Raw genomic sequence first — 14,255 nt, 5'->3', positions numbered from 1 at the left:
ATATATGTAAAATGTATTAGAGTACATTATAAGGGGAAGTGCAGATAGAGGAGGGGATCTAAGTACCATCAAATTTTATTGTATGAAAGTTGCAAAAATTAAATTTAAAAGTATATAAAAATTATACCATTTGTGTGTGTGTGTGTGTGTGTGTGTGTGTGTGTGTGCGTGCACATGTACATGCCATAGCATGTGTGTGGAGGTAAGAGGACAACTTGAGGAATTCAGTCCTCCCATACCATGTGGGTCATGGGGATTGAACTCAGGTTGTCAGGCATGGCAGCAAGCACCTTTACCTGCTGAGGCATCTTGCCAGCCTTTTAATCTTAGTTTTGAGACAGGGTTTGTCACTGAACCTGGAGCTCACCAATTCAGCAAGACTGGCTGGCCACCCAGCTCCAGAGATCTTCCTGTCTCTGCCTCCCCAGAGTGAGAATTACAGCTACATGCTACCTCACCTGACTTTTTATGTGGGTGCTGTGGATCTTAACTCAGTCCTCATGCATAGCCAACCGAACAATCTCTCAGCTCTTATACTTATACATTTGAAATCAATCTTAGTATTGGTATCTGGCTCTCCCCTCAGTTAACATCAGCAAATGTCTGCCAGATGTGAATGGCTGAGAGAGACACATCTACAGTGGATTTGAGGTGGCCAGCACTCATTTTAAATGTACTCCAGGGACCATCTGAACACCAAGCAGGACACACTGTGTGCCATAAATGAAAGATGTGGAACAAATTAGATCCCTTATCTAAATTATGATACAGAAAAGAATAGTAGCCAGCATCATAATTTAATATCCTTTAGGATGTAATGGCATGCTTTGTTTAACGAGTTGGATTCAGGCAATCAGGATGACATAAAACATAAATTAGCACAATGTTAAAACAAACACAAATATTTGTGCATGTTATTGTGCAATCAGGTGCAGGCAGAGCTGGGATGTGGCTGGCAGAGCCTGTCTGCTTTTAATTAAAAGAGCACCAAATAGAACCATCATGCTTAACATTAGAGAAAAAAAATCTCTCAATAAAATCTTCGGAGCAGCCTGCTTATAACAGGACGATTGATTTCCCTGCAGAATGGTCACACTATGGATTTGGGCGATATGACTTATTGATTATTGCTCTCAGTGCTTCTAGTGCTATTGATAGGTGGAAGACACACGGAACTCCCTTCACCATGATTTCCTCACTGCCTGGGAAACCGCACATCTGCTTTCTCTCAGCTCTTGCAACTCTCCTTAGGGAAGGTTTGCAGAGTCAAGCCTGGCCTTTTAGGAAGTGACTTAATTAGGGTTGGTTTTACACTTTTTCTTAGGTTTCATTGCAGTCTTTACACTTCTGTAATGGCTGTTAAACATCACTTGCTTGTGGCGCTACATTTTGGAGCCATGTGGCTCCCTGTCCTTGGGGGGAGGGGTCTTCAGAAGGTCGTTTAAAGCCCACTGGGGTGAGGCGGTCTTTGGAGAGTCCAGGAGGTCAATCGTAGTTTCCTTTGCAACAGATCTCTCCCCTCCTCCTAAAAAAACTTATATAGAAAGGTACAAGTCTGAGCTTCTATTAAAACTTTGAAGGAGGTCTTGGTATTGGCGAATAGCTAAGACATCATTAAGGATGGAGACCCATTTTGTAATAATATTTCTTATCATCTGAAAGTTTATAGTATTTGTTCATTATTTATCAAGATTCAAATCTGGCACAAGAATGATGAAATTAATTTTGGCATAATTATTTAACAAGTTTGCACCGACCATGGCACTCGGCACACTCTCTGATGAAGGGATATTGCACTTAGGTTCCCTGCCACCTTGTTTGCCAATGCTGAATGGAACTCTTGGACCACACTGAATGTATTTACAAGCCAGGCTCTGCACACCCAGTGAGGGTGAGACACATTTCCTGTTTGACAAGTCCAATGCATGAATAAACAATTTAAATGCAATTTAAATAGTATTATGGGGTGAAGCATAATTAATTTTAAAATCATATTTAAGTGATTTTTAGTCTGTGATCTCCTGGCTCATTTAATGGAAAAAGAACGTCATTAAATCATTTGCTTTGCACATATGCAATGCTTTCTTCTCAAGTCTTCACGTTTTTATTTCCTTTCTTCCTTCTAGACCAGAGGATTTTCTACAGCTGCAGTGATTACATCGTAAACTGTTTCAAAGCCCCTGTTCACAAGGCATCTTGAAGGAATACCAGGACGTTGACTCATTTTCTCTAGTGCTTTTGTCAAATTCCCATAGCTGAAAACATGACGGACCATCTCCGTGACACACACTGACAGTCTCCTTGTTCTCCACCTCCTCTGGCTCTCATGTAACCTCCATGGATTTAGTTTTATTGCAGTTCTTTAATATGGCACCGGACATCATATTCTCCTATCTGTACTTGAAGAAGATAAACGGTAAACATAAAAACCTTGAAGAGAAAATGTGTATACAGTCTGTAATGGCGAGTTCATAGTTCCTGTCACATTGTGCCACTTGATGATGCTCATATGGAGGAATTTCCCCCATCCCCGGACTCAAGTCTTGTAATGCAGCTAAAACAAGAAGACTTTCTTTTTTATTCTAAACTGGAAATCTGCCATGTCCTAATAAATGATTTAGTGATGCAACTTATTACTATGGAATGGGCACTACTGAAAGATTGAAATCATATATTCATTTGAGGTTGAGTTCTTTGCACTTTTGGTACCTGCCTCCACAGTGACTATTCCTCAGGGAGGCACCTGCTCTCCAGCTGGTCCTCAAGGGTACTGTGGGCACCTGCTCTCTAGACAGCCCTACCATCCCATCTCCTGTGAGACACACCCTTGCTCAGTGGCTGGCAAGATCCAGAGAGCATGAAGGCTGGCAGCCATTGAGTAAGGGTGATGGCACAGTACTGTACTGTCCCTATGGCACTCTGCATATAGCAGCTTGGTGAAATGTTGGCCGGATAAGTACCTCTAAGTTCAGTTTGTTTTCTTAATCTTTTGGTAAAGAAAATATTCCATATATGAGTTCTGAGTTTACATGCAAGTACATCTTACAATGGGAACTTGCTCTTTGAACATTTATTTCCTTGCCCTAAAATCGAGGCTATTAAAAGAATCTACCTTTGGGGGCTGGGTTTTGGAAAATTGAAAGATACAAAGTGCTTAGCATAGATATTGTACAAAATAGACACTTGATAAAAATTTGCATTTATTAATTTTTTTTTAGCTCAGTCCCTATTCTCACCACATCCATGGAATGCCCACTGCAGAGGCTGGAGGTTTGAACGCATACCACACAAGCAGCCACACTGCCTCCCGGCTCAAGCTTCATAACCGAACACATACACTCTTAGTATCTCAGAAGTCATGGCAGGAGAAGCATTCACTGATGGGGGTTTACTAGAATCTTGACAATGTGCTTATGCACAGTGTTGAATATTAATGTGGATAGACATCATACTGGGAAAGTGTTTCACTCTACAGGCAGGGATGAGATGGCTGAGAGAAAAGCGCTTGATCCAATTGATGGAAGTTCTCCATGTCTGCTATAGCCTCCAGCTTAGCTCCCCCATTCTCCACTTGGTGTGCTCTGAGTGACTTCTAATCCTTAAAACTCATCACTCATTCACTTCTTGGGAATGTCTGTAGGCTGCACTGTGCTTGTGTGTGTGTGTGTGTGTGTGTGTGTGTGTGTGTGTCTGTGTCTGTGTGTGTGCGCGTGCTTACCCTTTAGAGTTTTCAACATGTAGGTTCTTGTCATCCACAGAAACAGTTACTTCTTCCTTTCCCTTTCCCACATGAAGGCCTTTCTCTTTTTCTGTTTCTGGCCTTGTTTCTCTGATGAGTTCTTATAGTAGCATATTGCACCAAAGCCATGAGAGTGGCTGTCCTTGTCTTGGCCTTGATCCCTGAAAAAAGCTTACAATTTTTATTATTGACTAGGATGCTAGTTGAGGGGTTTTCACTGACACCTCTGTTCTTGGTTTGTCTGGCACAGCTTTTGGCCATGAATGTGTACTGGCTCTGTCAAATGCTTTCTCTGCATTTATTACCGTCACATACCCACATCTTCCAGTCCATTACTGTGGTTCATTATGTTGATTTTCATGCTGAACCAACCTTGTACTTAGTGGGATAAATTCCATTTGGTCATTGATATGGACTTTTTACATGTTTCTGGTTTCAGTCCAAGTGATCATCTTTATGAAAACCTTGGTCTGGATTTTGTATATGTGTGGTAGTTTTCTTAGATTTCAGTCAGAGTAGCACTGACCTTGAGTAATGAGTTGAGGCTGGTAAGGTGGCTCAGCAGGTAAAGGTGCTTGGTGAAGAAGCTCCATAACCCGAGTTCAAACTTTGTAACCCATTGTGGGAAGACAAACCCAATGTCTGAAATTTGTCCTCTGACTTTACATGTGTGCCGTGTATGGCATGCTTAGGCCCCCACACAAACATCACACACACACACACATGCACACACACACACACACACACACAAACACACACACACAGTAAGTTGAGAATTGTTCCTTGTTTTAAGTTAAGATCTTAGTTTAGAATGAGGAGACCCCTTCTATTCCCTACAGGCTTCTGGGGGCACTCTGTACTCTGGAGGGGGTTATGCACATGGAGATCAGGGAAAAGAATGCAAGTGGGAAGATTATGGGTTTAGGACACAGGGTTTTAGTGGGTTAAAGATGGGGAACTTAGGTCTGAGGGAGGAGCAGTTCCAAACCAACAGGTGTGAAGCCCACTCCCATACCTCCATGGGCAGGTGCCATCTTGAGGTCTTGCTGGCTCTGATTTCTGGGCTTGGCCACAGGAATGGAAAAAGCTTAGTTGGACAAAGATATGAAATGGACTCAGTGGCAGCAAAACAGGAGAATCCCTGACACCCATCTTTTGTTCCTTTGTGAAGGATGCGTATTAATTCTGTTGCTGTTTGGTATCTTTCATCAGCGGAACCATTGGGATGGGCTTTTCTCTGTGTGGAGTTAATATTTTTATAATGGTTACTAATATCCATATTTGTTGTTATGAGTCTATTTAGACTTTCAATTTCTTTTGGAATTATTTTTCAAGTTATTCTGGAGTAATCTGTCTTTCTAAGAACTTTCCCATTTCATGGAGTTTTTCTAACTTTTTTGGCATGCAACGGTTTATAACATTTCCTGTCAATCCTTTTTATTTTGTGAACTAAGTGGTAATATTTCCCCTTTCATTTCTGATTTTAATAATTAATCTTCTCTTTCTTATTTTGTCTGTCTAGGTGAAGTTTTGCCCAAATCTTACTGACCTTTGTAAGAATCGGCATTTTCAATACTGGGTGTTTGCCTCACCCTGTTGTCTTCTGTGTCTGCATTTCACTCATTTTTTCTCTTATTGTGTTTCCTTCCTTCTTCTAACCTTGTTTTTTTAAATAAATATTTTATTTATTATTTTTATTTTATGTATATGAGTGTGTTGGTTGCATGGAGGTAGGTGCACCTGTGTTGTGCAATATCTGTGGAGCTCAGAAGAGGGCGTTGGATCCCCTGGAACTGCAGTTATGAATGGCTGTTAGGCACCATGTGGGTGCTGGGAATTTAACCTGGGTCCTCTGCAAGAGCAGCTGGTGTTCTAACTGCTGAGCTGTCTCCTCAACCCCTCTAATCTTGTTTATTTTATTCTTTTTTGAGTTCTTAAATTATTTTGATTTAAAATTTTTTACATTCAATTAATTAATTAATTGTGTGTAGGGCCATGTGTCCCACTGCATACATGCAGAGGTCAGAGGATAGCTCGCATGAGGAGTCAGTTTTCTCCTCCTACTATATGAGTTTCAGGGATTGAACTGAGGCTATCAGGCTTATGTGGCAAGTGCCTTTAACCACTGAGCCATCTCACCCACCCTGTTTTCTTTTAAAAGTAGAAGGCTAAGCTGTTGATTTGAGATTTTTTTCAACGCAGACATTTATGGATGTACATTTCTAACCACTGCTTTCACTGCAGCTGTGGGAATGTTGTGTATTCACTTCCATTCACCTCAAAATATGTTTCTAATTTCCACTGTAATTTTTAATTTTGGCCCATTTTCATTGTGTTGTTGTTGTTTAATTTCCTTGTATTCCTTGAATCCTCAAGGATTTTTAATTTCTACTATTTTCCATTGTATGCAGAGAATATCCTTTGTGCAGGATTTCAGATCTTTGATGTTGATTGACATTTACTCTGTCACCCAACCTGTGCTCTGTCCTGGAATGTGTTCCAAGTGCATTTAGGGAGGAGTACTTTGCTATTGTAGGTAAAACCTTCTAGATGCCCCTGGGTAGAGTCTATTAGGTGCCCCTGGATGGAGCCTTCTAGATGCCCGAGGATGAAGCCTTCTAGATGCCCCTGGGTATAACTCCTGTAGATGTCCACTAGAACTAATGAGTTTGTAGCATTGTCCAAATCCTTTGCTTCTTTGACTTCTTGCTTAGCTGTTATGTCCATTATTGAAAAAGTGCTACAGAATCCTCTAGCTCAGGTTGAACCCTCTGTTTCACTCTTCAGTATCCATTTTGGTTAACATATTTCTGGACTTACTCTTTGGTGCATATATGTTTACAATTGTCCTATCTTTTTGCAGATTGACACTTCCATCTTTTTAAGATGCCCTTTGTAGGGATGATACTTGGCTTGCCATTTGTTTTGTCTGATGTCACTGCAGAGACTCTTTTCTGGTTGTCATTTGCATGGCATGCCTTCTCCACCCTTTCGTTTTCAACTGATTTGTGTCTGGGGTTCTACAGTTTGTCTCTTTCACACAGCGTGTAGGTGGATATTTTTAACTAACCTGCTAGTCTCTGTTTTTTCAATGGAATTCTTTATTCATTAACATTTAATTCAGTAATTGGTAAGTCTGGTTCTTTGTCATTTTAAAGTTTGTTTTCACACACCTTGTGTGCGTTAATATTAATTCGATTATTTTTATTTTTGACATTGAATGGGTATTACCCCAAAATAGGTTTTCATTAGTTAAGATACCAATTGCAGGTGCTGAGGAGATGTTTCAATGGATGAAGTGCTTATGCTGAAAACATGGTGACCTGACCTGAGTTTGGATTTCCAGAATCTATACAAAAACTAGAGGTGGTGGTGGGCATCTGTAGCCACAGTGCTGGGGTGGGGGTGAGGGTGGTCAGAGACAGGAGGATTCCCAGAGGCTCCCTGCTCATCCAGTCTAGATCGAATGGTGAACTCCAGGTTCAGTGAGAGATCCTGTCTCAAAAAGAAGGTAGAGAGTGATAGAGAAAAACAATCAAAGTCAACCTCTAGCCTCCACATGTGTATACACAAGCATGTGCACCTGTACACATGTGCTTACACATGCACCCCCCCCCCGCAGAAGATACTAATCATAATCCTCATGGCAACCAACAAGAAAATAACCTTAAAATAAATTGTAAGAAAAGGTAAAGGAATTAAACTGGAACATAAAAAAATCTATTTAACTTCAAAGAAGGCTGGAAGTGAGAACAAAATAAAATATATTTGACATAAAATATAAAATACCAATTTAGTTTCAGTTGTGCACAAAAGCAACACTCGTGTAAATCCATTTCCTCTTCTGTCCTTTGAGCTATAATTTTCACACAAATTATACCTTTGTCTATTGTGTGTCCATCAACACACATTCCTAATTATTGCCTCATGCAGTTGTCTTTTAACTCGGGAGAATAAGTGTTACAAACAGAAACTAAACACACCTCCAGGCAAAGGCTTTCCCACTGGGTGAACTATGAGTCACGTAGATAAAGACAACCTTGCAAGTGGGGTCTTTCCAGGGGCCTGGGGCAGGCCTAGATAGGTATTTCTCAGGACTAAGGTGTTAAGGAGTCTTTGCTTGTCCAAGGGTCTGTCCACCATGGCTTTCAGGCTGTGGTTTTATTTCAGGCTGACCGAGGACTCACAGAGATCTGCCTGTCTCTGCCTCCAGAGTGCTGGGATTAAAGGTGTGCAAGGGCCACCTCCCCCAGCTCAGGCTGTGGTTTCTAAGGTTACTGCTCTACTGGGGAGGGCCTGGGACAGGGCCATAAGGTTTCTGATTATTTCCAGATCCTGCCACTTTTCCTTAGTAAATTGCTCTGTGGGTTGCTACAAAACTTCCATGGATTCCTAGAGTTCTGAAAAAATTAATTCCAACTTCTTTTCGCTGAGTTTTCTTTTTTAAAAATTGTGTTGAATTTTTGTGTATTTCATATAAAACACCTTAATCATCTTATGCCTCCTCCCCCATCTGTATCCTCCCATAGCTATCGGACTAGATTTCATGCACTCTGTCATTTATGTTAATGCCTATCAAGTTAAGTTAGTGTGCCCAGATGTCCCCTAGTGCAAGTTCATCCACTGGAGTCTAGTTAGCCTATCTAAAGTCACTCCCTTAAAGAAGATCAGCTTTCCCTCACCCAACAGTAATCAACTGCCAATAGTTGTTCATCTAAGATTGTGGCCTGCTGCCCATTTCTCCAGTTCTGTATTCAGTTTTTGACTGAGTTTGCATGGACCTTGTGCATGCCAACACTATTGCTGTAGATTCTTATGAGCAAGGTCCAAGAAGCCTATAAGACTGCTTCTATATGGTCGTGCAACATGTCCCCTGGCTCTTTCACATCCCCTCTTCTGAAATGGTCCCTGAGCTCTGGGTGGGTAGGGTTGAATGTAGGAGTCCTGTCCAAAGATCCACACTTTGCAGACTTATTCTCTATGCTTTGGTTATTTGTGACCTTTTGTGTTCATTGCCCTCTGTTGCATGAAGGAGTTTCGTTGGTGAGAGTTAAGAGATGCAGTAGTGTTCTCTCTACTTCTTGTTCCACTATGTTCTGTGAACCTTAGGTTCTATTGTAGATGTGTTATTTAGGTTGGGCATTTCAGACACTTATTCTTTGTGTGTGATCAGTTGTGGAACTGTAAAAGTTTCCATCCACTGCAAAAGAAGCTTCTTTGATAAGTGGCGACTGGCATACTTGTTTGTAAATAACAATAATTCATATTTAGCATATAGTAGGAAATTATACTTGTCTAGGGATGTGACAGCCTTAAGGTTTTCTCTAAGATCTATGACCTCTCCAGCCATGAATATTTGACTATGTTTACAGTTTCACACATGAGTTCCTTCCCACTGAGTGGGCTTTAAGTCCAATTAGGTAGCTGATGACTACTCCCAAGATAAAAGTGCCACTGCTGCCCCAATGTAGTTTCAGTGCTGGTCATTGTTGTGGTTATTAAGCTTTAAAGCTGGTGTTGGGCCATTGATTGATATTTTCCTTTAGCAGCTTGCATAGTGTCCTCCAAAACTGTAAGAGCTACTCTTCAGGGAGGTGGTTTCCTGGTCAGTTCCAGCTCCATTGCTCCAGGTCCTGTGTCTGAAGTATGCCCTTTTTTCAGCAATAGGGTCTTGTCTTCAAGTTCTGGGAGACAACAAAGGGCTGTGCAATAGCCCGTGTTATTTTGGGAGTTTCTTGGACTACACTGGCCAACAACTTGAAGGGAGGTTTCTCTTGTTTGGCACTGTTTCTTGTTATAGAGCATTCAGATATATACATGGACACATGCAAAGATATTGTAAGCATAATTTTTCAGTAGGTTTTTGAACTAATACATTTACCTCTGTTTTTTCAGACCAGCTAAGCATTATTTATCTCTCCTCTCTCTCTTGTTGTCTAAAAATCTCTCTTCCCTCCCTAGATAAAGTATCCTCATTTTTTCCCATTTCATCCTTGCTAATTCCTATCTCCTATGATTCCTCCCTCTCTTGAGCTCCTTGTTCTACTTTACCCCCATGGTTTCTTGTTTAACCTTCCATATATCCCTCCCATTTTACCCATTTTCCACTTGTTTTCTACTGTTCCTCTCTCTTAGATGCCTTCTTTCCTTTTACCCCCATGGTTCCTTTCCATTTTTCATTGCTTTATGGATGGGGTTTGGAGGTATTTTTCTCCTTTCCTGACTTATTCAATTTTTAGGATTTTTTTTACTGTGGCAAACTTCACCCCCTAACCCAGGAGGAAGCACAGGACTTAGCCTGAAATGTGATGCTGCCTTGCCTTGTTGGGTTCAGGGACTGGCAAGTGGTAGATCAACTAAGGCAAAGGGAAGCTGCCGAGGAAGCAGAGCACCACTCTCTCCCCCTCTCCCCTGGCAGGGTTGTGGATTTGTCTCAACAACACTGGCTCTGTAAGTGCTTCTGTGCAATCTTTTTAACTCCCCCAGAAAGAGTAGCAGAGCTGAGATTTGTAGTGCTCTTTGTGATGAAGCAGGAGTAAGCAAAGCCTTACCTGAACCTAATTCTAAGGCCCTGTGGAAGTTTGATTTACGCTCTTCCCGGGGCCAACCCACAAAGGGGAGATGGTAGAGCAAGCAAGATCTAGCTCAGATTCCGACTGGAAGTGCCAGCAAGTGCTCTATCCTTTCTCCCAAGTCTCCAGGTTTCTGAGGGAAGGATTGTGCACCTATATCAAGTCTGCCATGGTTATTTATCACCTCTGTAGAGGGGGACACCAGCATTAGCATTTTCACTAAGTAATCTCATATGGTTTGGGACTCTTGGCCTGATTATCTGAAAGATAAATTGTTTTCCTAGCTTCAAAAATTCACAGACATAGTCTTGCTCAAGTAGTATCTCCTACATTCTAAGTAAATTTATGACAGGAAGATCCCTCCCTCTCCCCCCCTCCCTCCCTCCTCCCTTTCTTTGAGATAGTGTCCATATAGTCTTGGCTGGCCTAGAATTCACTATTTAAATCAGGCTAGCCTAGAACTTGCAGCAATCCTCCTGGCTTTAACCTCCAGAGTGCTGAAATTAGAGGTGTGAGCCACTATACCTAGCTCCTTGTGGCTTTAAGCTCATGTATTTTTACTGAGCTGAAATGCAGCCTATATGGAAATTGTTCTCCTCATAATCTACCGTGATCACTCAGTTATGTGGGTCATATGACCAGCCTCCCTCTCTTAAGACTTCACTGTATCCTGATTTTCATGTTGACTGTGTCTTTTATTGTCTGACTGTGCTGTGGCCTCTCGTACACTGCAGTTGAAAGATCCCAATTTTAAACTGAATAGACAGGACAGTTGACCCTGTGCTCACTTTCTTTTAAGTCAGCTCTGGCAGTCCTGCATGACATTGCCCCAGCTTCCAGCTGAAGGGGTCCTTTCATGCAACTTTTATGATATCTTGTGCTAAGGAGGGCCACACTAGAGTGTAACAGGACACCCTGGGTTAAAAGGCCCCAATTAACAAATTCCTGAGCCCTGAAGAAAGGATGCTTTTTAGATGAGCGGAGGCAGACACCAGGTTCCTGAAGTATGAAGTGTGCACTGTTGATCTCACCAGTCACTCCTAAGACTCCATGAGTGCTGTGACTTTGAAAGTGAGCCTATTGAAGGTACAGGCTCAGATGATGGCATGTCCGCATTTAGCAGATACAAGAGACTTCCCAGAACAGTCTTTGCTCTAAAATGGGAGGCCCTGCACATTCCAGGAAGCCTTTATGTGCCCCTTATGAGACTCTTGTCAGCCATCTGGGGTCTCTCTTATACAGTGTGGGTAGTTTGGGAGGATTGACAAATGGCATTTTCCAAGGGAGCACTGTGTAGGCTCGCTTGTGCTTGGTAGCCTACATCCTGTCTGTTTCCACTCCTCTTCCTCTTTATATCAACCTCCTTTGTGCCTCACACTCTACATCCTCCATCTGACTTATGAGGCCTAGCTAGCTGACCTGCAGTGGTGCAGCTGTTCCCAGCAGTCCCCCCTGGCCTGGGGACAGCAGGACTCTCTCACAGAGGTCCTCATGAATGCTCCTTGACACCCACTGTGGGAGCGTCCCTTTGTCCTTTATGAGGACAAGTGTATGTGACCTTCCTGATGGAAGGGCAGGGTTCTAGTAGGGTCATGTTGCCCTCAGCGTGGTGAAGTTTCCCATGGAAGTCCTCCTAAGAGGTTTTCAAGAAGTACTCCATCACCTTTACATATCCCGTATGGACATGCCTTTTCACAGTAGGGATGAGCAGTGTGTATTGAAATGACTGTTGCTTTCATGTGACCCTCGAAACTACATTCTCATTGGCTGAGCTTTTGGGCCCTGAGTCCCTTAGGTAGTCCCTGAGTCCACCTTAACTCATCAGTCAAGCACTCAGCAGCAGGACAAATGAAGGAAGACCTGCAACACTGGCCTTAAAGCCACTTAGCTGGGGTACATTGGGAGATCATTCTAGGTAGAGGTCTTTCTGTCCTGTTTCACAGGATGTGAATTCTTTGTGGGCTCTGGGAGCACAGGCTCAGCTCTGCCTTACAGAGCTGCTGCCCCACATGTCACATGCTTGCCATGGTGGAAGTCTGCAGCTGCAGCTGCCAGTGATGACCATCACTGTCCCCATGGAGAACAACGCAGGAGAGTCCACGAGCATAACACACTGCAGAGTTAGTGAGGCATCCCATGAAAAGTTCAAAGACTTTCTGAAGATCACTGTGCCACTCCTAAGTCTCTGGGTGCATTGCACTGGAAAATCTAGAGCCCTTCCTGAAATGTTCATTGCTCCTGTTGATTTTTGTTATTTAGATGATTATTCTTAGCCCCGCTGAAGAATAGGATGATTTGGTTGGCAGCCGAAAGTAGAATCATTTTGTTTCTCACCATGGGACAAGTAAAATTGACATCCTCCCCCCTTCCTAGTGAGGCATAATTAGAAATTAGAGTCGCATCAAACTGTTCACTGCAGCTGTAAACTCTGGCAGGGAAATGATGGGCACCTTGGAGCACTGTCAGCCACGTGTTTATTGTGTGTGTGTGTGTGTGTGTGTGTGTGTGTGTGTGGTGTGTGTGTGTGCATATGTGTGTGCACCAGATTGTATGTGTGTGCTTCTGTGTGTGTGCACTTCCATGTCTGACAATGTGTGTGTGTGTGTGTGTGTGTGTGTGTGTGGTGTGTGTGTGCATATGTGTGTGCACCAGATTGTATGTGTGTGCTTCTGTGTGTGTGCACTTCCATGTATGACAATGTGTGTGTGTGTGTGTGCTGTATAGGCATACTATTGCCCCCTTATGAGAAATCAAAACAGAAGCTAAATTTTAAGGCATTTGAGAATTGGCTTCTTTTGAGTAGGAAAAATTAATCTCCACTTGATCTTGACACCTTTTGCTACTTAGGTTTAGTTTAGCCCCGGCATGAATTAGTTTCTGTTACCAAGGCAGCATGCCTTTGCAGTCAGACCAAGTGACAAGAAGGCTCAGGGTGGTGTTTGGAATCCACATCCTGCCTGTGAGCACATGGGGACCCCAGCATCATCTGTGCCTGTGGCTGGCTTGCACGCTTGCCCACTGTGTTCTTTGTACACAGTGCTGAGGTTCACATGAGAATTTGGGTGGTGAACACTTAGATGTCACTTTTGTTTGACAAGTGGTATTTGGATGGAAGTTTAGTTCATTGTAAGTTTAAAAATTACAGGTTTCAAGTGAGTTTTTGATTATTTTTCTCTAGGAATTACATATGCATGACTTTATAAAATATAATACAGTTAAGCATTTATTTGAAAACTCTGTGAATTCTGTCAAAATAGCTATGTCGGGGACAGATGTAGATAATTACTAAGGCAAAAATTAAGCACCACAGACTGGAGTGTGTTTAGATGTTAGAAAGGACAGTGAGAGAAAGAGCCCCAGGTTTTTGCTGCCCCAGTTGAGTTTCTGCTGATGTTTAACCCCTGAGAATCCAAGCCATTTCTGTTCTAGGTCCTTTGATCAGTTCTTCCCTGTGCCAACACCTGAGTCATTGCTCTGCCTGGTTTACTGTTGCAGATTCATTTTCATTCTTCCCGGTGTGCCTGCGAAGCTCTGCATGGCATGGGAGATCCTCCACAGTGTTGGACGCCTGCCTTTTCCATAGTGGCTAGGGGATTAAGGATGCAATCTGTTGCCAGTCTCTGAGGTTTGTGGAGGATGTGGAGTGTTTCAGGATGTAGATGATGATACTTTCCCACAAAGGGTAAATATGTCCTGGGAAAGCACATGAGTGGGATGATTAATTCTATGGACAGTAGAACAATGGTACTTACAGTGCTCTGCTCTGTTACCATTGAGTGAGAAAAACAGTTACATTTGCACATGTGCCAGAGTGGGTGACAGGGCTTAGAGGGAGAGTAGCCTGGTGTGACTACTGACTTGATCAGTGACTCTAGGAAGGTATCTAGCCACCTGTAATTCCATTTTCTTATCATTGAAACCAGAGAGCAAGCTTAGCTCATTAC

The 14,255-nt window shown here is 42.5% G+C and overlaps 1 protein-coding gene across 1 annotated transcript in view; it reads left to right on the top strand.

The window, feature by feature from the left end:
- LOC108491679 overlaps window positions 1-12,584 on the top strand; it is a 95,350-nt gene extending 82,766 nt beyond the window's left edge. The window contains exons 5-6 of the mRNA XM_017802606.1: window positions 128-152; window positions 12,255-12,584. Coding sequence (XP_017658095.1) covers window positions 128-152; window positions 12,255-12,584 — 355 coding nt within the window. The remainder of the gene's footprint in view (window positions 1-127; window positions 153-12,254) is intronic.
- The last annotated feature ends 1,671 nt before the right edge of the window (window positions 12,585-14,255 follow it).

This window comes from Nannospalax galili, unplaced genomic scaffold (genome assembly GCF_000622305.1).
Source record: "Nannospalax galili isolate Female #2095 unplaced genomic scaffold, S.galili_v1.0 scaffold243, whole genome shotgun sequence".
Taxonomy (NCBI): domain Eukaryota; kingdom Metazoa; phylum Chordata; class Mammalia; order Rodentia; family Spalacidae; genus Nannospalax; species Nannospalax galili.
This window is presented reverse-complemented; position numbering and strand designations above follow the sequence as displayed.